Source organism: Fringilla coelebs, assembly GCF_963513975.1.
Source record: "Fringilla coelebs genome assembly, chromosome: 1".
NCBI lineage: Eukaryota > Metazoa > Chordata > Aves > Passeriformes > Fringillidae > Fringilla > Fringilla coelebs.
The window spans coordinates 1,442,471-1,467,038 of record NC_140028.1 but is presented as its reverse complement, the minus strand read 5'-3'; the positions used below and the strand labels follow the sequence as shown (position 1 = coordinate 1,467,038).

Sequence of the window (24,568 nt, the reverse complement as noted above, 5' to 3'; positions counted from 1 at the left end):
CAAAAAGAGGGAAATTAGGTTCAAGTGGGAACAGCTTTGCCCAGAGTTGAGGCTGCAAGTTGTCAGAGGGACAGGGAAGAGAGGGAAGTGTTTGGAATTAAAAACGGAGAGGTTTAGATTGGAATTTGGGAAGGAATTCTTCCCTGGGAGGGTGGTGAGGCGCTGGAATGGAATTCCCAGGGAATCTGTGGCTGCTCCATCCCTGGAATTGTCCAAGGCCAGGTTGGGAAGGACTTGGATAGCGGAAGGTATCCCTGCCTGTGGAATTCCATCATCTTTAGGCCCCTTCCAAACCATTCCACGATTCCTCCCGACCATCCCGCGATGTTCCCGCTGACGTCTCCTCTCCACCGCGGCCGCCCTTGAACCTCGTCCCGACACGGCCCGGGCAGTCACATCCCTTCTCCATCAAACCCGCGGATCCGACGGCTCCTGCCTCCCGGAGCTGGAATTTTCCCTCTTTTCATTTAATTGGGAAGGAACAAGCGGCGGCCGGGGCCGATCGGATTCACTTGGACGGAGGAGTCGGATTTTCCCTGAGGCGGATTTAGGGTCAGCGCTTTTCCGCCGCTGGAATTGCCGTGGATTCTGGGCGGAGCAGAGGGCTGGGGGTTCTCCCGCTGTCCTGGAAGAACTTTTTCCAGCAGGGAATGCAGGATTCTTTTCCAGATCCTTCCAAACCGCTCAGCTCCCGGTGTTTGTGTGGTTACGGATCAAGGTCGGGAGCTGCCGGAGCATCCGCCTGGGTCCTGAGCTCTGATTTTGCCGGATGCTCCCTCCTGTCCTCAGGGATTGATAAAAAATGGGATTTGACCTGGCTGTGTGTGGCCACATCCCTGAAATTCCCAGTGGGCAGCAGGAGAGGAGGGAATTCTGCCCCTCTGACCTGCTCAGGTGAATCCCCCTCCTGGAATCTTCTTCCAGCTCCGGGATCCAACATCAGGAGGATGTGGAGATGTTGGAGCAGATCCGGAGGAGGGTGTGGAGATGTTCCAAGGCTTGGAGCCAGGCTGGGAGAGCTGGGAATGCCCAGCCTGGAGAAGGGAAGGATCCAGGGAGAGCTCAGAGCCCCTTCCAGTGCCTGAAGGGGCTCCTGGAGAGATGGAGAGGGACAAGGGATGGAGGGACAGGACACAGGGAATGGCTTCCCAGTGGAAAAGTTAAAATTTCGGTGGGATATTGGGAAGGAATTCTTGCCTGGGAAGGGTGGTGCAGCCCTGGAATGGAATTCCCTGAGAATCTGTGGCTGCTCCACCCCTGGAATTGTCCAAGTCCCGGCTGGAGCAGCCTGGGAAAGCGGAAAGTGTTCCAGCTCACGGAAACATGTCGGAAAAAATGACCCTCGCAGGTCCCTTCCCGCATGGAAAAATTCCACGATTTTCCTTGATAATCACCATGACTGAGCCATGGTGGGCCTGGAGTCAGGCTGCCACAGGGTTGGCATGGAATTTTGGGGGGAGGACCCTCAATTTCCCAAAATCCCACGGCGAGGGATGGGACCACGGCGATTCCACGGCAAAACCACCGGAGCCGTTTTCCCTTTTTCCATGGAGGGGCTGAGGATCCACCCCTCTCCCAGCCCTCATTCCATGATTTTTTTTTTTCCCATTTGACAACTCCGTTCCAGGTTTTCCAAGGTCTGGCATTGAGGAATTGTGTTTTTCTTCCCATATTTTAAGTCAAATATTCCTGAAAAATCAGTAATAAATAAAATTAAGGGGTGCAATAATTAGAGGAATAATAATGATAAATAAAATAATGGGGATAATGAATGAAATAAAGGGTGTAATAATGAACGTTAATTAATTAATCAATAATAAATAAGCTATCAGGCTTATTGGAACGGGTGAGCTTTAAAAGCTCTTTTCACCCCAACCCATTTAATAATTACGTTATTAATTTAATTTTTCATGAAGTTTTGCAGGAGGTTTTAATTAATTTTAAGCAGGGAAATAAGATGGGAAATAAGGTGGGAATTGTCTTCTCCTGGGAATTTTGCACTGATGGGGGGGATTTGGGTTCTTGGACATGTTGGGAAATCATGGATATTTCAGTTTGTGATTCCAAAGGGATCACCTGGGAGTGGGAAGTTTGGGAAGCAGAGCCCCCCTGAGGCCTCCAAAACCTTGCTGGGAATCAGGAATTCCAATTGCTCCTCATAAAACCATGGAATGGTTTAGGTCGGAAAGGACCTTCAGGATCATCCCATGCCCTTCCCTGGCCACGCCCCAGCCCTTCAATATCCTGGGAATCCCAAATCTTCCCTGGGCTGGGACAGACCAGGTGCCATTGGCCAATCCCAGTTCTCCGAATCTGGAAGTTGCTTCCAGGCATGGTTCCATGCCGGATTGGATCCGAGTTTTTCGGAATGAGACGAGCCCCGATTTAGGACCGACTCTCCTCTGACTGCTTTTAGTCTCTGTTCTGCAGGGAAAGGCTTAATTATGGATTTTCCTCTCACGTTTTCCTCCTTCAGGGGGTTTGATCCCAGCTGGGATCCCACACCCGGAAAATCCCGCTCTTTTTGTCCGTCCAGAGGTTCTTAAATCCCGTTGGAAAATGAGCTGGACCAGTTGAGGGCTCGGGGCCAGGCTGGCACCTGGGGCCCAACTCCAGGGATTATTTTTCTTGCAAATTGGGCGTTTCTGAAGAGCCTCTAGGGGTTGATTCCCGGGAAAAGGCGTCGGGATGCGATCCACGTGATCCGTCATTGTCTGACTCCCTGGATGTGTCAGGTTTAAGTGGCACCTTCCTTGATAAGCCTCACTGAGCTTTTTATTCCTCCTCATCTATTTCTAGGCATTCCTTAAAAGCCTTGGAGAAGCAGACGAGGATAAATCCCAAATAACTTCATTAAATCCTTTTATTTTATTTTTTTAAATAAAAACCCACACAAAAGAGGAATTTGAATAGAGATCCCAGGACGTCTCAGGTACCCTCTGGATTATCCAGAGGTGACAAGTGCAGGGCTTGGGGGCAATCTGAAAAATTGGTGGAATTCTCGGTTTCTTGGGAATTACGGCTTCTCTTAATCCTCTTTGGAATTTCTAAGCTCCCGTTTGGTGCCGGATGATCCCAAAAATCCCTTTTGTTGTGTTTATGAGTGTGTGGGGGGGGATTTCAGGGCGATTCCAGGAAAACACGGATGGAGGGAAAGGATGGAGAGCAGCCCCGGGGAGAAGGGATTTGGGGGTGTGGGTGGGTGAGAAGCTCCATAGGACGCATCCATGTGCTCTGGTCCTGGAAATTCCCAATGTCCTGGGCTCATCCCACAGCGTGGGCAGCAGGTAAAGGGGAATTCTGCCCCTCTGCCCCGCTCAGGTGAGATCCCACCTGGAATTCTGCGCCCAGCTCCAGGATCCAACAGCAGGAGGGCCTGGAGTTGCTGGAGCAGATCCAGAGGAGTTGCTCCAGGGGCTGGAGAGAGGCTGGGAGAGCTGGGAATGTCCAGCCTGGACAAGGGAAGGATCCAGGGAGAGCTCAGAGCCCCTTCCAGGGCCTGAAGGGCTCCAGGAGAGCTGGAGAGGGACTTGGGACAAGGGATGGAGAGACAGGACACAGGGAATGGCTTCCCACTGCCAGCGGGCAGAATTAGATGGGATTTGGGAAGGAATTCCTGGCTGGGAGGGTGGTGAGGGGCTGGGATGGAATTCCCAGAGAATCTGTGGCTGTTCATGGAACCCTGGAAGTTTCCAAGACCGGATTGGACAGGGCTTGGAGCACCCTGTGAGGGGAAGAGGTGCCCCTTGCCCATGGGACCATCCCGTCCAATCCCATCCCATCCCATCCCATCCCATCCCATCTCATCCCATCCCAGTTTCCATCCCATCCCATCCCTTCCCAAGGAGCCCAGGACACGGCTGGGCCTGTTCAGCCCTCCCCCTCCCCATCCCCACCTCCATCCAGTTTCGGTGCCGGTGCTGCCCGCGGTTGTCACCCAGCCCAGCTGTGTTGGGGCCGGTGGTTTTGGGACGGCGCCGGAACCCACGGAGCCGACGCCTTTCCCCGGTGTCGAAATCAGGACGGGGGGAAAGAGTTTCGGGATCTTCGGAGCACCGGGGAGCTGCGCTGCTCCGGCTGGAGCAGGGGAGGTCGGATCCACGATTTTTGGAATTTTTTGTGGGAAATGCTGCTGGGTTTGGTGGTGTGGGCGGCAGCGCCGGGGGTCGTGCAGGAGAAGTTCATCCCCAGGTTGGTGATTCCAGTCCCTCCAGTCCTTCCCATTCCCTCATGGAATGTGCTTTGGTCCCCGGGTCTGGACCTCCAAGGGTGTGGGGTGGACATTGGGGTGCTCCAACCTGGATGTGTGTTTTGCAGACTTTCCCTGGGAGCTGAAAATCAGGGATTGGTTGGAAACCCTTTGGAAAATCCTCTGTTATGTGTAAATAATCCTGTGGGGGTGGAAGAAGGAGTTGGGAGGTCGCTTTTTCATCCCCTGCTCGCTGCAAACATCGATCACAGAACCATTGGATGGTTGGGTGGGATCTTGGTTGGATTTCCCCTCTCTCCTTGTTTTTTTCCTGACCGGAATGGGTGGAAATCATTGAGCCTTGGACACGGAAGACTTTGTAGGGATGGGAAGAGAAATTGTCAAATTGCTCTTCTCCATCCCGTGAGCACCGAGTCAGGGAACCGTCGGGTGCTTGGGGTTGGGAGGGACCTTGGTTGATGCTTCTCCTCTCTCCCTGCTCTTTTCCAGGCTGGAATGGGTGGGAATCATCGAGTCTTGGACAAGGGAGATTCAATGGGGGTGGAAGGAAGAGTTGAGGAGTTGCTCTTCTCCATCTCATTCTTGCGTCGTATCATAGAATCAATGGAATCATCGGGTGGTTGGGGTTGGGAGGAACCTTGGTTGAATTTTCCCTCTCTCCCTGCTCTTTTCCAGACTGGAATGGGTGGGAATCATTGAGTCTTGAACAAGGGAGATTCGATGGGAGTGGAAGGAAGAGTTGAGAAGTCGCTCTTCTCCATGCAGTGCTTGCGTCAAATCATGGAATCATTGGGTGGTTGGGGTTGGGAGGAATATTGGTTGAATTTTCCCTCTCTCCCTGCTCTTTTCCGGACTGGAATGGGTGGGAATCATTGAGTCTTGGACAAGGGAGATTTAATGGGGGTGGAAGTTGGAAGGAAGAGCTGAGGAGTCGCTCTTCTCCATTCAGTGCTTGCATCAAATCATGGAATCATCGGGTGGTTGGGGTTGGGAGGGACCTGGGTTGAATTTTCCCTCTCTCCCTGTTCCTTTCCAGGCTTTTTCCAGGAATGGATGGAAGCCATCGAGTCTTGGGCATGGGAGACTCGATGGGGGTGGAAGGAAGAGTTGAGAACTCTTTCTCCATCCCTTGCTTGCGTCAAATCATGGAATCATGGGGTGGTTGGGGTTGGGAGGAATATTGGTTGAATTTTCCCTCTTTCCCTGTTCTTTTCTGGGCTGGAATGGGTGGGAATCATGAAGTCTTGGATACGGGAGACTTGATGGGAGCGGAAGGAAGAGTTGAGGAGTCGCTCTTCTCCATCCCATGCTCACGTCAAATCATGGAATCATCGGGTGGTTGGGGTTGGGAGGAACCTGGGTTGAATTTTCCCTCTCTCCCTGTTCCTTTCCAGGCTTTTTCCAGGAATGGATGGAAGCCATCGAGTCTTGGACACAGGAGACTCGATGGGGGTGCAAGGAAGAGCTGAGAAGTCGCTCTTGTCCATCCCGCACTCCCATCACATCACACAACCATCAGGTGGGGCGACTTCCCAAGACGGCCGGGCTGACCTTTCCCTTCTCTCCTTGTCCTTTTCCCAGGCTGGAATGGGTGGAAATCATCGAGCCTCGGACCCGGGAGCGCATGTACGCCAACCTCATCACGGGGGAGTGCGTGTGGGACCCGCCCGCCGGGGTGCGGATCAAGCGCACCAATGAGAACCAGTGGTGGGAGCTCTTCGACCCCAACACCTCCCGCTTCTACTACTACAATGCCACCACGCAGAGGACGGTGTGGCACCGTCCCCAGAACTGCGACATCATCCCGCTGGCCAAGCTGCAGACGCTGAAGCAGAACACGGAGTCGCCGCGGGCTTCCACGGAAAACAGCCCTGGCAGGAGCAGCAATGTCAGCAGGGAGGGAAGCACCAGCTCGTCCTTGGAGCAGGAGCTGGAGGGCAACGAGAAGGGGCAGGAGCAGCGCTCGAGCCGCCAGTCCAGCCAGTATTCCGTGGTGAAGGAGGAAACGGAAAGGTAAGGGCAGGATGGGTGGGAGGAAATCGGGAATTCCCGGTGCTGGTGGTCTCCAGGAGCAATCCATCCTGCGGGACTTGGGTAAAGGCGTTTTGTGGGTGGTTCCTCCTACCTTGGTGGGTCTCCACCGAGTTGGATCCTCCACAGAACAAGGAGGAAGAGGGAAAAACATCAGGAAAAGGTGTTTCTCCACCTTAGGGGTATTTTAGATGTTCCCTGCGGGAAGGTTCCCTAAAGGAATAATTTCTCGTCCCCTTGAAATTCGTTTTTAGGATTGGAAATTCGGGTTTAGAACCCGGCGTGGTTTTAAATGATTTCCCTGGATAAGATCTCCCTGAGAAGCTGGGATGATTCATGCCACAAGCACGGCTCGTCCCACAGGTCCGGGGAGCTCCTGGCAGGGATAATTTCCCAGGGGAAGGAGAAGGGAGCCAGTGCTCAATTCCCAAGGGCGACATTCAGGGACGTTCGTGTCACTCCTCCGTTGTCGTTCCGTCTTTTACGGATTAAAAGCTGCAAGTTCCGGAATCATGGAACGGTTTGAGTTGGAAAGAAGCCTCAAATTCCATCTTTTTCCACCTCCTCCCACGGGCAGGGACACCTCCCACCATCCCAACCTGACTTGGGACCATTCCAGGGATGGAGCAGCCTCAGCTTTTCTGGGAGACCTGGGGCGGGTCATTAATTAATGGATTTGTCTTCCCTTAATTGATGCTTTTGACCACGCTAAGGACCCAGCCAGGTTGAGGAGACCAATCTGGGGTGGAATTCCCGTTCCCAACCCCTGCTGCCAGAAACTGTGGCTGGATGGGAACAGGAATTCCCGGCTTGGCAAGTGCTTTCATGTGGGACATCAGAGGCGGCCTCGGCTCCGCACCTCGGGGGAGGTTCCGCCTTCCCGAGGTCCCGGGAGAGGCTCTGATGGAATCTCGGAGCCTGGGAATGATGGGGTGGGGTCCTCAGGGGGCAGGGGGATTTTGGGGAGGGAGATGGGTTTGGGGAATTATGGAATCAAGGAATGGTTTGGGTTGGAAGAAGCCTGAAAGATCATGGAATTTCAGCCTTTTCCATGGGTAGGGACACCTTCCGCTACCCCGGGTTGCTCCAAGCCCCATCCAGCCAGGCCTGGGACATTTCCAGAGATCCAGGGGCAGCCACAGATTCCCTGGGAATGCCATCCCAGCCCGTCACCAACCTCCCAGACAGGAATCCCTTCCCAAATCCCATCTATCCCTGCCCTCTGGCTGGGGGAAGCCATTCCCTGTGTCCTGTCCCTCCATCCCTTCTCCCAAGTCCCTCTCCAGCTCTCCTGGAGCCCCTTCAGGCCCTGGAAGGGGCTCTGAGGTTTCCCTGGATCCTTCCCTTCTCCAGGCTGGACATTCCCTGCTCTCCCAGCCTAGCTCCAGAGCAGAGGGGCTCCAGCCCTTGGAGCATCTCCAGGGCCTTCTCTGGAATTGGCTCCAGCAGCTCCACATCCTCCTGACCTTGGATCCTGGAGCTGGATGCAGAATTCCAGGTGGGATCTCACCTGAGCACGGCAGAGGGGCAGAATTCCCCCTTTCCTGGTGGGAAGCAACCCCAGGAGATGCTGATGGAGCAGGATCCCATTCCCAAAGCAGCGTGAGGGGTTAACAAGGATCAGCAGATGGATTTTAAATTCCCCGGGATTTGCTGGAAGAACAGGGGTGGGATCGGGAGTTTCCTGAGGAAAGGATCATTCCTGAGGTGGGATCAGGAATTTCCTGGGGAAAGGATCATTCCCAAGGTGGAATCAGGAGTTTCTGGGGGAAAGGATCATTCCTGAGCTGGGATCAGGAATTTCCTGGGGAAAGGATCATTCCTGAAGCGGGATCAGGAATTTCCTGGGGAAAGGATCATTCATGAAGTGGGATCAGGAATTTCCTGGGGAAAGGATCATTCCTGAGCTGGGATCAGGAATTTCCTGGGGAAAGGATCATTCCCAAGGTGAAATCAGGAGTTTCCTGGGGAAAGGATCATTCCTGAAGTGGGATCAGGAGTTTCCTGGGGAAAGGATCATTCCTGAAGTGGGATCAGGAATTTCCTGAGGAAAGGATCATTCCCAAGGCAGGATCAGAAGTTTCCTGAGGAAAGGATCATTCCCAAGGTGGGATCAGAAGTTTCCTGTGGAAAGGATCATTCCTGAGCTGGGATCAGGAATTTCCTGGGGAAAGGATCATTCCTGAAGTGGGGTCAGGAATTTCCTGGGGAAAGGATCATTCCCAAGGTGGGATCAAGAATTTCCTGGGGAAAGGATCATTCCCGAGGTGGGATCAGGAATTTCCTGGGGAAAGGATCATTCCTGAAGGTGGGATTAGGAATTTCCTGGGGAAAGGATCATTCCTGAAGTGGGATCAGGAATTTCCTGGGGAAAGGATAATTCCCATGGCAGGATCAGGAGTTTCCTGGGAAAGGATCATTCCCAAGGCGGGATCAGCAGCTCTCTGCGGGGATTCCCACATGGGATCCAATTCCCACATCAGACCCAGCATGGACACTCCAGGTCACTGATTCCTTGATGTCCTCCACCCACACATTCCCTGTTCCCATTATGGGATGCAAATCTCCTGGATCAGCTTGGAGGAGGGCTGGACTCTCAAATAAAAATGTTTAATCCCTGGAAATCTCCTGGAAGAGAAAAGGAATTCAGCCCTGGGCTGGTTTTGGCCGATGGGAAGCTGTGTGTCCTCTCCAGGAATTCCAGGTCTTGGCCTTTCCAGGGATTGGGATTGAGCAGGACTTGGACCTTTAAAAATTCAATAATTTTTTTAAAAAAATTCGGATGCCACTAGAGGGAGCAGAAATTCCTGCTGACTGGAATTTCCATCTGCATCTCTGGAGGTGACAGGGATGAGTCCCATGGCTGCATCCCACCCTTGATCCTCATTCCCTGGCTTAAAAAAAAAAAACATTCCTGCATTTTCCCCATCCCTGGAAGTGTCCCAGACCGGGTTGGATGGTGCTGGGATAGCAGAAGGTGTCGCTGAGTAATTCCATGATCCTGAAGGCCCCTTTCCAACCCCAGCCATTCCATGATTCCACGAGATTCCACGATTCCCAGATCTCTGTTGTGTTTCTCGCAGAAGATTCGCAGCTGGGAAGGGGCTCTGGAGGTTTCCTGGTGGAACCTCCCAGTCCAGGTTTCATCCCAGGAAATCTTATTTCAAGGTTTCTGGATAAGCACAGCTCATCTGGTTGGAAAAGGGAATCTGGGATAAGTGGAAAGATTTTATTGGAATTCACACCTGGGGCTTCCCTTAAGATTTAGGATTTAGGAACCAGAGCATCTCCAGGTTTGGCTGGAAATGCTGGAGACCTCTCCCAATCCATTCCTCACATCCATGGGGATGTCCCATCCCACCCATGTGGCTCAGGGATGCGTCAGCCATTGGAATCCCCTGGGAATTTGCCGTTGCCAAGCTCCTGGATCCCACCGGGATCACCCCGCGCTTCCACGGTCAGGTGGGATTTATTCCCGGGATATCAACAGCAGCTTTGTCCTGGTGGTCAGCAGAACCTTCCCAGTGGGATTTCCCAACTTTTCCCTGGAGTTTTCCAAGCTTCTCTTGAAATGATGGCTTTCCTCCGGAGCGTGACTTGACAGCCGTGAAATCTGGGAGCGGGAACGTCGGCCGGATTTTGTGTCGGGTCGCTGGGATTTTCCGCGCCGTCGGGAAGCGTCTGAGGTTGTCGGCTTGAAATCCTTGGAGAAGGTGTCAGGCAAGGGAAAAAGAAGCCTTTTCCATGGAAAACTCGGCCCTGCAACTGCTTCTCCAAGGAGGAATTCCAAGGGGAAGCTTGAAGGACAAGGAAGTGGATTTTTCACCATCAGGAGCCTGGGAATTTTGTCTTTTACCAAAACGCGGGAATTTTGGGATGTGAGGGGTCTTCACCCAAACCCCATCTGCTGGGAAATTGTGCCCAAGTTTTTCCTCAGGATTCCCACTTCTTTTTAGAGCATCCCAATTCCGAAGGCGCCGGGATATCGGAGACAAACGCAGCGTTTAAATCTTCCTGGATTGAGTGTGGCTGAGCTGGAATATCCAAGGGGAATTCTCTCAAAATCCAATCCCTGGAATGCGCCCTCCACAGATCTCTGGGATCAAACCCCCTCCCCCTTAGAGGCAGCAGACACTTCCTGACTCCCAAAAGATCCCAAAAAACCGCAGGTTTGTGGAATAAAAGATGCCTCAAATCTCTAAAATACCCAATTTGAGCATCCCACGATTTTTCCTCGGAATTCTCTCCGTTTATTTCCTTTCCCGGGAGGTGCTGGGAAGAACCTGCCGTGCCCAGGTTCGGAAAACAGGCAGATCAATGGCATAAATCTGCTGCCCGAGGGTTTTCCAGGTCCTGGCAGGGATTCCCAGCCTTCCTCCAAGATAAGAAGGAAGAGAAATCGAGGACTTGGAATTGCTCTGGAAAACCGCACGGGAGGACCGAGGCACGGAGAGGATCCTCAAGGGTTTCCTTCCCAATGTCTGCCTCCAGCAGGAGCTTAAGGATTGGAATTCCCGGCCTTCCTTCATCCAAATGTTGGATTTTCCCGGCTGGGTGACGTCTCCTGGTGTGAGGAGCCAGGAGGAGCTCGGGAGAATTGGGAATGTTCATCTGGAGAAGGATCCAGGGAGAGCTCAGAGCTCCTTCCAGAGCCTGAAGGGGCTCCAGGAGAGCTGGAGAGGGATTTGGGATAAGGGATGGAGGGACAGGACACAGGGAATGGCTTCCCACTGCCAGAGGGCAGGGATAGATGGGATTTGGGAAGGAATTCCTGTCTGGGAGGGTGGTGAGGGGCTGGGATGGAATTCCCTGAGGATCTGTGGCTGCCCCTTCCTTGGAAGTGTCCAAGGCCAGGCTGGAGCAACCTGGGATATGGATTTTCCCTTCTAACCCAAACCATGGGTTTGAGCATTTGATGAAGTTTTTCCATGAAATCTCCATGGAATTTCCACGATTTGATGAAGTTTTCGTGCCACTAAGGAACAACACCAAAAAAAAAAAAAAAAAGGAATTTTTTTTAAGCCTGGAATTGCTGATCCCACTGAAACTCCCACCCGGATCTGGATCAAGCCCAAAACCTGCCTCATCCCTCCCATCCCTTAAGGACAAAGAGGATGGCCTGGAATTTCTCCATCTTTCCACTCCCTGGCCCTGTGGGAACTTCATCCCATTCCCAGACCACGGCATTCCACTGGGAATCCTTCTCTTCCCAATGTTTTATCCACGGGGTGGATGGGCAGGGCAGGAGCTCGGGGCACCGACGTCGCCCTGGCTCCAGTGGGGCAGGAAAACCCCCACAGGCTCCTCCTGCCCTCGGAGAGGAAGGTGTCCCTGCGCAATTCCATGATCCTGAAGGTCCCTTACAACCCCAGCCATTCCATGATTCCATGAGATTCCACGATTCCCAGATCTCAGTTGAGTTTCTCCCAGAGGAGCCGCAGCTGGGAAGGGGCTCTGGAGGTTTCCTGGTGGAACCTCCCAGTCCAGGTTTCATCCCAGGAAATCTTACTTAAAGGTTTCTGGATAAGCACAGTTCATCTGGTTGGAAAATTGGGAATTTGGGATAAGTGGAAAGGTTTTTTTTGTTGGAATTCACACCCGGGGCTTCCCTTAAGATTTAGGATTTAGGAACCAGAGCGTCTCCAGGTTTGGCTGGAGATGAATCCAGCTCTGGGAGGGAATGTTGGATGGAATTCTTGGAATTCTTGCAATTCAGGGGTTTTTTTCCCTCCTCCCTTTTATTTGCTGTCTGTGGCAACAAATCCCTCTTTTTTCCAGTTCCATCCCCCTGGGACAACTTTCCCAAAATCCCAGGTTGCTCCAAGCTCCTTCCAACCTGGCCTTGGATGTTTCCAAGCATGGGGCAGTTTTTTCTGGGAATTCCCATTCCAGTGTTTGTTTGCTTTGCTTTCTCCCATTTTCACCTCTGTTGGACACACCTTGCACAATCCAAGGATCCTTGGATCCTCAGGACGTGGAATTATCTCCTCTTCCCACCCTTCTGGAATCCATGACAAGGAGCCGGATCCAGCCCAGCTGAGTTCTCCCGGAGATTTTTTTAAATTTAAGGATCACCTGGAAATTCCCCGGCTTCAGCCTCTTCCCCTGGTTCCACAAGATCCTCGATTTCCCAAATCGTGAGGCAGGATGTTGGGAAGGATCCCAAATTCAGTCTTCCCACGGTTTTTTGTGGTGTTTCATCCCTTTTTTTGGCTTATTCCCACCCCTTTCATGGCAGAAATCCAGCTCTGAGTGACACTGGATGTCCATGGCAAAGGGGTCGGAATTCCGTGGTCTTTGGAATTCCGGAATTCCGAGGTCCCTTCCAGCAGTTTGGGTTGCTCCAAACCTGACCTTGGACGCTTCCAGGGATGGGGCATTGCTGGAATCGTTCGATAAGATCTCCCAGCATTCCCAAATTTATCCAAAGATTCGATTTCACCCCCACGGGAGATTTTCCTACTCCAAAATTCCTTTGGCTTCAAGTTCCTCTCCCCTTCTCCAGCTCCGGGGGTGCTCCAACAGCGCCGGCTTTCATCCCACCCATCCGGGTGAGTTTTCCATGGAATCGAAGGTCGGAAAAGACTTCCAAGATCCTCAAATCCATTTTCCAGGCTCCTTCCTTAATCCAATTCCTCTCCACAATCCTTGAGTTTATTGAGGCCATAAAACTCCTGGGGGATGGAACCATCCCGGGAAATATTTGGGGATAACCAGTGGAAAACACATTCCTGGCATAACCCAAACAAGACTGAGCTCCCCTTCCTCATTCCATCCTCAAATATTTCCCAGGAAAACAAAATCCCCAAAAAAACCTCATATCCGGCATTTCTTGCTCCGAGCTGGGATGGAAATCGGGGGCTGAAGCTTTTTTAATATCCTTGCCTTGAATTCCCCGCTTCCCGTTGCGAAACGCGGCGCCGGATTAGGCGGATATTTCGGATATTTGCCTAATTCCTCCAGCCCCGAAATTCCGGTTGCGTAATTCCAAAGAAAACCATCTTTGAAGTCTCATTGGAAGAGGGGGGCTGTAATTAAGAGTATGAAGGGCAGCGATTAAAGCCGAGGATTTGGAGCTGGGATTTCATTTCTATTCCTGGCTTTTGCCACGGAGCTGAGCTATTTCGGGCCGCTCACTTTCCCTGGTTTTCCAAAGGATGGGGAATTGTGACGTTTCCTCTTCTAGGAAGGGGAGGAAAAAAACCTGCTGGATTTATTGATTTTTTAAAAAAAAAATTGTTAGGTTTTGTTGTTGTGCCAGAGGTTCCCAGGATAAATTTCTGTCCGTGCTGGAGGTTTTGTAAGCCGAGGTTTAGGGAAAATTGTTGAGGGAAAATTAATTTTATTAATGTAGAAGCGTCTTGGTTAATGGAAAATCACCTTTTTTATTGGAAAATCACCTTAATTATGGGGAAGTCACCTTAATTATTGGAAAATCGCCCTTATTAGTGGAAAATCACTTTTTTCCACTGGAAAATCACTTTTTAAAATTGGAAATCGCCTTAATTATTGGAAAATCACCCTTATTAGTGGAAAAATCACGCTTATTAGTGGAAAAATCACACTTATTAATGAAAAATCATCTTCATTAATGAAAAATCATCTTCGTTACTGGAAAATCACCTTAATTAGTGGAAAATCACCCTTATTAGTGGAAAAATCACACTTATTAATGAAAAATCATCTTCCTAACTGGAAAATCACTTTTTATAATTGGAAATTGCCTTTATTATTGGAAAATCACCCTTATTAGTGGAAAAATCACACTTATTAATGAAAAATCATCTTCATTAATGAAAAATCATCTTCATTACTGGAAAATCACCTTAATTATTGGAAAATCACCCTTATTAGTGGAAAAATCCCACTTATTGATGAAAAATCATCTTCCTTACTAGAAAATCACTTTTTATAATTGGAAATCGCCTTAATTATTGGAAAATCACCCTTATTAGTGGAAAATCCCATTTATTAATGAAAAATCATCTTCCTTACTGGAAAATCACTTTTTATAATTGGAATTCGCCTTAATGATTGGAAAATCAACCTTATTAGTGGAAAATCCCATTTATTAATGAAAAATCATCTTCATTACTGGAAAATCAAATTAATTACTGGAAAAATCACCTCAATTAGTGGAAAATCACCCTTATTAGTGGAAAAACACCTTTTTCATTGGAAAATCACACTTATTAGTGAAACATCATCTTCATTACTGGAAAATCAACCTTAATTATTGGAAAACCACCTTTATTCTTGGAAAATCACCCTTATTAGTGGCAAATCACACTTATTACCAGAAAGTCACCTTTTTTTCATGGAAAAGCACCTTCAAAGTGTCCCAGAAAGGCTTTGGATGTATCCCTCATCCAGCCAGGGACGCGATTTGATGGATAAAAACCGGATCACCCGGATCGGAGGGTGGCGGCTGCAGGTTCATTCCCAATGTTTGGCTCCTCCCAGGCTGATCCCGACCCTTATCAATAATCTGGATATTCTTATCAATTATCTGTGGAGCCACCCCCGGCTCCAGACAAGCTGGAGGGCAGGGCTGGATCTCCGAGGGATTCTATGGATCGAGGACAGGTTGGGAAGAACTTCCTGAAGCTCAGCAAAGCCGGGGAGCCACCGGATGGACAAACCGGTGGCCGTCCAAGGATTCGGGAATGCTGGGAAGCGTTATCCCAAGGGAGGTTGGGAACACCTCAGAAGGTCCAGCGATGATTTAATCCTCGTTTGACCGCAACTGGGCAACCTTTGGGTTTTCCAAAACCCGAAAAAACTGGGAGAATCCAGCGGGGAATCACCAGGATGGAGCACGGGAAAATGAGAGAGCCAGGCAGGCTTTGGATGGAGTGGAATTTTGGGGAAACTTTTCCAAAACCAGAGCCAGGTTTCCAAACCGGACGGGTTTTTGGTTGGAGCTGGTTTTGCTTCCTGTGGTCAGCTCCGTGCGGTTTTATCGGAATTTCTGGGATGCAATCCGGAGCCTGAAGCCCCGTGCGTGTGGAAACCCTTGATGCCCGCTTTGGGAATTCGACTGGGTTGAGTTTTCCAGATTATCCCGGTTGTTCCAGGTTGGGTGGGAACGTCTGGCTTGAGGACACAAACTGGGCCAAGGTGGAGATTGCAGGAAAACCTTAAACGTGGAATGGTTCATCTTGGAAGGGACATCAAAACCATCCAGCTCCGCCCAAATTCCATGGGCAGGGCCACCTTCCACTATCCCAGGTTGCTCCAAGCCCCATCCACCCAGCCTGGAATATTCCAGGGATGGAGCATCTGCAGATCCTCCCATATTTCACCACCCTCGCCGTGAAATTCCTCCTTTAATCCAACGAATCTGTTAGTCGAGCAAAATCCATAAGGATTTGACTTAAAAACCTCGGAAAAACAGCTGGCCAAGGGTAGGGGCCACGCCCCGTCGCATCCCTGCCCGCGGGAAGCCGGGATAGCCGGAATCCAGCAGCGCTGCTGTTTAAATATTAACCAGGAATCCACTGGGAATCCTGCCCCGGCCTCTCCGGCCAATTCCAGAGGCTGCTCGTTAACGCTGGAATCTCAGCTGGTGGTTTTTAACGATTCCCAAAAATTCCCGGCTCATCCCGGAAAAGCGAGCGCGGCCATCCCCGGGAATGTGCAACCACGGCTCCGTCCTCCTGCGGATCCCTGAGGAAATTCCCTGCCCAGCTCCCCTCATTTGGGATATTTGGGATGGATTCTCTCCTCCATGAACCTCGTTGGAGACGGATGGGAGGAGGCCTGGAGCTCGTTTGGATGGGGATAATTAATGCCGACGGGAAAACGGAACAGCGGGAAAAAGAATGGATGGAATCCAAGCCATGGCTTGGGAAGATCTTGGAAGCAACGACTCCGAAAAGCTCCAGGAAAAATCCACCCGTTTTCGGGCCCAGCCAAAATAAAGGATGGAGGAGCGTGTGGAGCTTGATCCCAGCACCTGGGACAGAAACCTGGGATCCAGAGGAGCGGGAATTCCGTCCTGGAGGGGTGTGGACCTTGCTGATGGCAGCGGGAGGAGCTCTTGGTCCGTCCCACGCGGGGAATTCCGGTGTCCGTTGGGTTCGACGATTCCGTTTTGGCCGTGACCGGGTTCCAGTGGAGCTTTCGGATGGAAAAACCGACATTCCCAGCAGACTTTCCCCAGGGATGCTGCTGTTCGGGATGGGGGTGGAGTGCTGGGAAGCAGATCCCTAGGGAAGAACCTTGAACAGCTCCAGAACTCTCCGGGAATCATGGAATGGTTTGGGTTGGAAGGGACTTTAAAGTTCATCCAGTTCCTGGGCAGGGGCACCTTCCCCTATTCCAGGTTGATCCAACTTGGCCTTGGACACTCCCAGGGATGGGATCTCTCTGGATTCCACACTGGATTTGGGGATCCATCTGGATTCCTCCATGGATTTGGGGATCCATCTGGATTTCTCCATGGATTTGGGGATCCATCTGGATTCCTCCATTGAATTGGGGATCCATCTGGATTCCTCCATGGATTTGGGGATCCATCAAAATTCTGCCATGGAATTGGGGATCCATCTGGATTCCTCCATGGAATTGGGGATCCATCTGGATTCCACACTGGATTTGGGGATCCATCTAAATTCTGACATGGAATTGGGGATCCATCTGGATTCTGCCATGGAATTGGGGATCCATCTGAATTCTGACATGGATTTGGGGATCCATCTGAATTCTGACATGGAATTGGGGATTCATCTGAATTCTGACATGGAATTGGGGATCCATCTGAATTCTGACGTGGAATTGGGAATCCATCGAAATTCTGACATGGATTTGGGGATCCATCTGGATTCCACACCGGATTTGGGGATCCATCTAAATTCTGACATGGAATTGGGGATCCATCTGGATTCTGCCATGGAATTGGGGATCCATCTGGATTCCTCCATGGATTTGGGGATCCATCTGGATTCCTCCATGGATTTGGGGATCCATCGAAATTCTGACATGGAATTGGGGATCCATCTGGATTCCGCCATGGAATTGGGGATCCATCTGAATTCCTCCATGGAATTGGGGATCCATCTGGATTCTGACATGGAATTCGGGATCCATCTGGATTTCTTCAAGGATTTAGGGTCCATCTGGATTATGCCATGGAATTGGGGATCCATCTGAATTCTGACAGAGATTTGGGGATCCATCTAAATTCCACCTTGGATTTGGGTACAGCACTGGGATCAGAGGTGATGTCTTTCTCTCAGGAATCCTGGAGGAGGAGCAGGAGGAGGAGGAATTCCATTCACACTCACTGGCGAGGAAAAAGGGATTAAGCAATTCCACACAGCCGTAATTCCAGGGCTAAATCCCATTAAAATTAGCTTTGACAGAAGCTTAATTCTATTGCCTCCTTGCTCCACTAAAATTTCGGAGCTTTATCCTATTAGGAAGATTTGTTTCTTTTCCCTCTTTTTTTTTCCTCCCGAAACCAACATCGGATCCGAATTTTATTAACGGGAGAGCCTGAACAAGGAAACGTGGGGGGATTTTAGGGGTGGTTTTTTTGGAATAAAGTACCTGGTTTTTGGGAATTGTGGGAGGGGCCTGGCATGGATTCATGGCCTTTGGAAAAGTGTGGAGAGCCAAAAATACAGATCAAGAGTGGGCTTGATCTTACAGGAGCGGCTTTAAGTCCTTGAATCCCACAAAATCCTTCTTGGACTCCCAAGTCTGAATTCCCAAGTCTTCACTGAACCCCACCAGGTCCAAAAATCAGTTTGGAAATCCCATCCCAGACTTCCAGATGGGATTTTCTTTACGTGTTTTTCCAAGTGTGACGTCTCTTGGAGCGGGCTGGTGGCGTGACCTTCTCCATCTTCTGGGAACAAGAGCTCTGCAGGCTCAGATTTAGACGAAAATGTGGCAAAAATGGGTTTTTGGGGGGGTTTTCCTCTTCCCACATTGGCTCTGAGTTTGTTGAAGAGCGGGAACGGCACTGGGAAAGGGTGGGATGAAGCCAGGAGATGTTTGGGATCTGCTCAGATGTTTTAAGGGAAAATTTGGTCTTTGGAGGGTTGGACACGAACCTGGAGACCACGGCCAACGGCTCAGAATAAAAAATCAACAGCTCCAAGCTCGAGCAGATCCAGGAGAGGTGGATCCCATCCTGATGGGATTGATCTCCATGAATCCCAGAGGAGGCAGTGATGCATCCATCTGTAACTCCTCACCCACCATTCCTGTTTTCCAGTTCGTCGCCTTCCGGAGTGTTCGAGAAGGAATACGACATTTATCGGGATTACAGCACGGAAGGACAACTCCTCCACTACAGGTAGCCGGGATTTCCCTCCGGGATTGGGGTTGGGATGGGTGGGGCAGGGAACAGTGCTGATGTTTTATTCCCAGAGGATTTTCCAATCCTCCTCCTCATCCCTTCCCTTTGCGCGTTGTCCTTCAGGTCTTTGTGGGACTCCAAAAGTCCTCGAGGAACCCAAAAAGTCCTCACTGAACCCCAAAAGTCCTTCTTGAACCCTACCACGTCCATCTTGGACCCCAAATCCTCACTGAACACCCAAAATTCTCACTGAACCCCACCACGTCATTGCTGAGACCCAAAAATCCTCACTGAACCCCCAAAAAATCTTAATTGAACCCCAAAATTCCTTCTTGAACCCCAAATTCTCACTGAACATCCCAAATTCTCACTGAACCCCATCACATCATGTCTGAGCCCCAAAATCCTCACTGAACCCCCAAAAAATCTTCATTGACCCCCAAAATTCCGTCTCGAACCCCAAATCCTCACTGAACCCCCAAAAAATCTTAATTGAACCCCAAAATTCCTTCTCGAACCCCAAATCCTCATTGAACCCCAAACATCCTCACTGATCCCCCCAAAAATCCTTCTTGAACCCCCCCCAAGTCCGTGAACCTCAAATCCTCACTGATCCCCAAACATCCTCATTCATCCCTAAAATTCCTTCTTGAACCCCAAATCCTCACTGAACCCCAAAATATCCTCACTGATTCCTAAAATTCCTTCTTGAACCCCAAATCCTCCCTGAACCCCAAACATCCTCATTGAACCCCACCAAGCCCTTCTTGAGATCCAAAAATCCTCACTGATCCCCAAAATTCCTTCTTGAACCCCAAATCCTCATTGAACTCCCAAAATTCCTTTTTGAACCCCAAATATCCTCACTGATCCCCAAAATATCCTCTTTGATCCCTAAAATTCCTTCTTGAACCCCAAATCCTCACTGAACCCCAAACATCCTCATTGAATCCCCAAAAATCCTTCTGGAACTCCCCCAAGTCCTTGAACCCCAAGTCCCCACTGAACCCTAAATATCCTCACTGAACCCCAAACATCCTCATTGTTCCCCAAAATTCCTTCTTGAGCTCCAAATATCCTCACTGAATCCCCAAAATTCCTTCTTGAACCCCAAATCCTCACTGAACCCCAAAATTCCTTCCTGAAACCCAAATATCCTCACTGATCCCCAAAATATCCTCACTGATCCCTAAAATTCCTTCTTGAACCCCAAATCCTCACAGAACCCCAAACATCCTCATTGAATCCCAAAATTCCTTCTTGAACTCCCCAAGTCCTTGAACACCAAGTCCCCACTGAACCCAAATATCCTCACTGAACCCCAAACATCCTTATTGATCCCAAAAAATCCTTCTTGAGCTCCAAAAATCCTCACTGAACCCCCAAAAATCCTTCTTGAACCCCCCCAAGTCCTTGAACCCCAAATCCTCACTGAACCCCAAACATCCTCATTGAACCCCAAAATTCCTTCTTGAACCCCAAATCCTCACTGAACCCCAAAATATCCTCACTGATTCCTAAAATTCCTTCTTGAACCCCAAATCCTCCATTGAACCCCACCAAGCCCTTCTTGAGATCCAAATATCCTCACTGATCCCCAAAATATCCTCACTGATCCCTAAAATTCCTTCTTGAACCCCAAATCCTCATTGAACCCCAAACATCCTCATTGATCCCCAAAATTCCTTCTTGAACCCCAAATATCCTCACAGAACCCCCAAAATTCCTTCTTGAACCCCAAATCCTCACGGAACCCCCAAATATCCTCACTGGTCCCCAAAATTCCTTCTCAAACCCCAAATCCTCACAGAACCCCCAAAATCCTCACTGATCCCCAAAATTCCTTCTTGAATCCCAAATCCTCACAGAACCCCCAAAATCCTCACTGATCCCCAAAATTCCTTCTTGAACCCCAAATCTTCACTGAACCCCAAACATCCTCATTGATCCCCAAAATTCCTTCTCAAACCCCAAACCTCACTGGACCCCAAACATCCTCACTGAACCCCCAAAAATCCTTCTTGAACCCCCCCAAGTCATTGAACCCCAAATCCTCACAGAACCCCCAAAATCCTCATTGAACCCCAAATCCTCACAGAACCCCCAAAATCCTCATTGAACCCCAAATCTTCACTGAACCCCAAAATTCCTTCTTGAACCCCAAAAATCCTCACGGAACCCCCCAAAAATCCTTCTTGAACCCCCCCAAATCCTTCCCAAACCCCCCAAATCCTCACTGAACCCCAAAGTCCCCATTGGACCCCTCCAGCTCCTCGTCAAACCCCAAAAATCCAAAATGAGGAAAACACCGGATTTTGGGGATTTATGGAGTTTTTTGACAAAACCCCAAATTCCTGGATTTTTTCAGGAGTTGGGGATGAGCGGAGGCGCCTCCAGCTCTTCCTTCGCTTTCCCTGCTGGAAGTGGTGACCGGGAAGGCCTCATCCCTTTTCCCAGGATGTTTTCCAGCTCATTTCCATGCGGGTGGAAAATCGCGTCCACCTTTCCCGGGAATTCTCTGCCGCTGAGTGACCTCCTGGGAAGCGTCGGAATTAATTTCCACTTAAGGAAGAGAGGGAAAAAAATTCCAACCTTTCCAGGAGGGCGATGGGATCAGGGTTTTATCCTCCATGAATCCATGGACAACCTGATCCCATCCCTGAGCTGGGCAGATGCAATTACTGGGAAGGGTGGGAAGGAATTGGGAATTGGGAATCAGGGATTGGCAACGGGAGCCGAGCCAGAATTCCGGTGGGATTTGTCGGTGACGGGGACAACGCGGATTTGGGCTGGTGGCAATTGAAAGCTTCGGTGTCACAGGAGACACCTCCGTCTTCCCAATCCCATAAAAACCCACGGAGCTGCCCTGGCCGCCCTTCCCCCAGCCTGCTGCAAGGAGCTAATTAGCAGCTTTGCTTAATTAGCTGTGAGTGGACGTCCTTTGGTTTAACCCCGTGAGTGCCACGAGCTGGTATCGGAGCTGGTGACGAATTCCTGTGAATGGGATGAATCCTGAGGGGGGAAATCAATTGTGGAATTGTGGAATCGTGGAATCGCGGAATCGTGGAACGGATTTGGGCGGGAGCTCAAAGATCGTCCATTCCCACCCAAACCATTCCAAGGGCAGGGACACCTTCCAAAATCCCAGGTTTCTCCAAGCCCCATCTAACCCGGCCTGGGGCACTTCCTGGGGTGGAAGAGCGGCGGTGCTCCAGGACCTTTGGACAGGGATTGGGAAGTCTCTGGTCGTCCCAAAGTGGAGATGAGGAATTTGGAGCGGGATGGGATCCAGCCGGAGCTTCATCGATCCGTCATGGAGTGGGATGAGCCCCCAGACGCTTCCAAACCCCGTTTGTGAAACAATCCTGGACATTCCAGCATCAGCTGGAAAATCAGGTCTGGAAGCCAACAGCCTTCCCAGGTCATTCCAATCATCTTCTCCTCGAGTCTGGCATTAATTCCAGAGGTTTTCCTCTGGAAAATGGCAGAGGGACGCAGGATTGAGCCCCACAGCTCATCCGTGGTTCTCTCGTGGGTGGGAAAGCACGGTGAGACCCAGGCCGCGGTTCCTGCCTTCCTCCATCCCCTCCATCCCCGGGAAAGGAGAACCTGGAGAACCCCCAAATGTTGGGACAAAGTGTGGGATCAAGGTGGAGAGAAGCCGGATTATTGACTGAGGAATCCCGCGGGATCAAGGTGGCTCGTGGAGAGAAGCCGGATTATTGATTGAGGAATCCCGTGGGATCAAGGTGGCTCGTGGAGAGAAGCCGGATTATTGACTGAGAAATCCCGCAGGATCCAGCCGGGGATCCTCACCCACGGAATCATCCCCACCTCCCGGTGGATCACCCCAGGAGCTGCAGCCACATCCTCGGGAGCAAGGAAGGATTTTCCCGCTTCCTTGGAGCTCCCGGCCAACAATTCCCACGGGAGATTTTTCCAATGTAACCAAGATTGGTGGGTGTCATCCAGAGGATGACGTCGTGCTCCATCCGCCTGGAAGACTTTTGTCGGGAATCCCAAATCCCATCATTCCCAGTCCCTGCCCTTAACCCTTTCCCTCTTCATTCCCTCTGGATTTGAGGTCCCCCAGAGCTGCTTCACGTCCTCGTTCCGTTGAGGGAGTTGAACTCTTCGCTAATCCAAAACCAATCAATCAATCAATCTTCCCATCGGGAAATCTGCTTGTTTGTGGGAGAAATCCCAAATTTTCTGTCTTCATCCCATTGGCCAATCAATGGATGAAAGGTCCAAGGCTGCCCAAGCTGGATTTTAGACCAAAAATCTTCAACATCAAGGACCTTCTTCTCCCTTTCTCCTCTTGACAGCAGGGGTGGCACCAAAGTTCTCCAAAGCTGCGGCAAATCCGTCGTTCCAGGCTTTGGAGCTGGAAAAGGTGCCCTGTTGTGTTCCAGATCCTTGCAGAGAGCCGGAATGTCCAAATCCATGAGCAGGAAAATCTTGGAATTCTTCTGTTGGTGTTCTAGGAGATCAGGACGGCGGCTGCTTCACCTCCACAGGATCCTTGGCTTGGTCTTCCTCCATTTCTCCCGGATTTCCACGCCCAGGAATGTTTGAAGAGTTCTTCAGTCTTCTTGTGGTTAACAGGAATCGCTTCAGGGTGAAGAAATTGGGGAAAAGAGGAGAGAATCGGGGTTGGCTCCCGAAAATCCTGGCACGCCACCTTTGGGAGCTCCACAGAACCTCGCCTGGAGGCGCCTGAGGTGGTTTTGGAGGTGGGTTGGTGTCTGCCGGGGTTTGGGAGGTGGTCGTGGCGGTGGGGCCACCTCTGTTTTGGGAGGCAGCTGTAATTTGCCAAAAATTTGTGATTTTCCAGCTGTTTTCACCTCTTGGCCTTCATGGGGGTTGCTGGATTCATCTCCAGCGTCCAAATCCTGCCTTGGCCACGTTCGGCCCTTCTCCATCTGGATTTGTTGTCCTAGTGCCACGTGGGTTTAGGGAATGGCTGTAATTTGGCAGAGTTGCGTAAATCCAGGCCCAAAATTCAGGATGAGACTTTGGAGAGATCCAGGAAGGAGGTGAGGAACCGCCACACCAGATTTTGAGCATAATTCCAGCCCCAACTTCACAAATGCGACCATTCCTGATTTTCAGAGGTCAGTCCATTCCCTGGTTCCCTCGGAATCGAGGAAGAGGAGGAACTGACACCAGTGATTCCCTGGGGAGCCACGAGATGGAAATCCCATCTTCTGGAAAAAAGAAAAAAAGGGATGAGGGTTGATGGTTGCTCTTGGTGGTATCACAGTGGTGGGACCTCCTGGGCTGGGCTTTCTGCCCGAGCCTCATCCATCCTGGCCTTGGGCACTTCCAGGATGGAGCAGCCACAGCTTTTCTGGGAATTGCATTCCAGCCCCTCTCAGGGAAGACTTCCTTCCCAAAATCCCCCCTAACCCTGCCCTCTGGAAGTGGGAAGCCATTCCCTGTGTCCCATCAAGCTGGAGACACCAAGAGCAGGAAAAGCTTCGGCGCCGGGAATGCGCTCCGGGGGATGCAAAATCCACTCGGAACAGGCGAGAGCTAAAAAAAAAGAAGAAAAAAATTTTAAAAATCCCCATTTTTGGAACTCTTTGTGGCGCTGCCGGAGCCGGCGGGGGCAGATTCCCTATTGATCAGCTATTTCGGGAAATGTCACTTCTGGTCTCTTTGTTCTTCCCAGCTGATTCCTCGGAACCATAAAGGCTCTTCTGTGCTCCTTTCCCGGCATTCCCTCCTCCCTCTCCAATCCAGGAAAGATCCTCTTGTCTTGGGTGACATTTGGATTTTGGGAACGAAGCTATTTTTGGGGGATTGCTTTAATCGGGATGAGCAGCCCCGATCGGCTCCCGGGAATTCGGCATCCTCCGTGCCCGGCTCGGTCGTTTTGGGCTTGTGCTCCCTCCTGGTGGGTTCCTGATGGGATTGATCCCGGAGGAACTCACTGGAGACCCCTCCCAGGCCGTCATGGATGTCCCAAACCAGGATCATCCAAGCTCATTTTGGGGTTTCCTCTTCATCCA

General features: G+C 50.7%; 1 protein-coding gene across 1 annotated transcript in view; it reads left to right on the top strand.

Annotated features, from left to right (window-relative positions):
* Positions 1–5,621: 5,621 nt before the first annotated feature.
* The window catches only part of ARHGAP39 (Rho GTPase activating protein 39), a gene marked incomplete at both ends in the record, with an annotated part of 61,763 nt that continues 42,816 nt past the window's right edge, over positions 5,622–24,568 (top strand). The window contains 2 exons of the mRNA XM_084216731.1: positions 5,622–6,223; positions 18,468–18,548. Of these exons, the coding sequence (XP_084072857.1) occupies positions 5,622–6,223; positions 18,468–18,548 (683 nt within the window). The remainder of the gene's footprint in view (positions 6,224–18,467; positions 18,549–24,568) is intronic.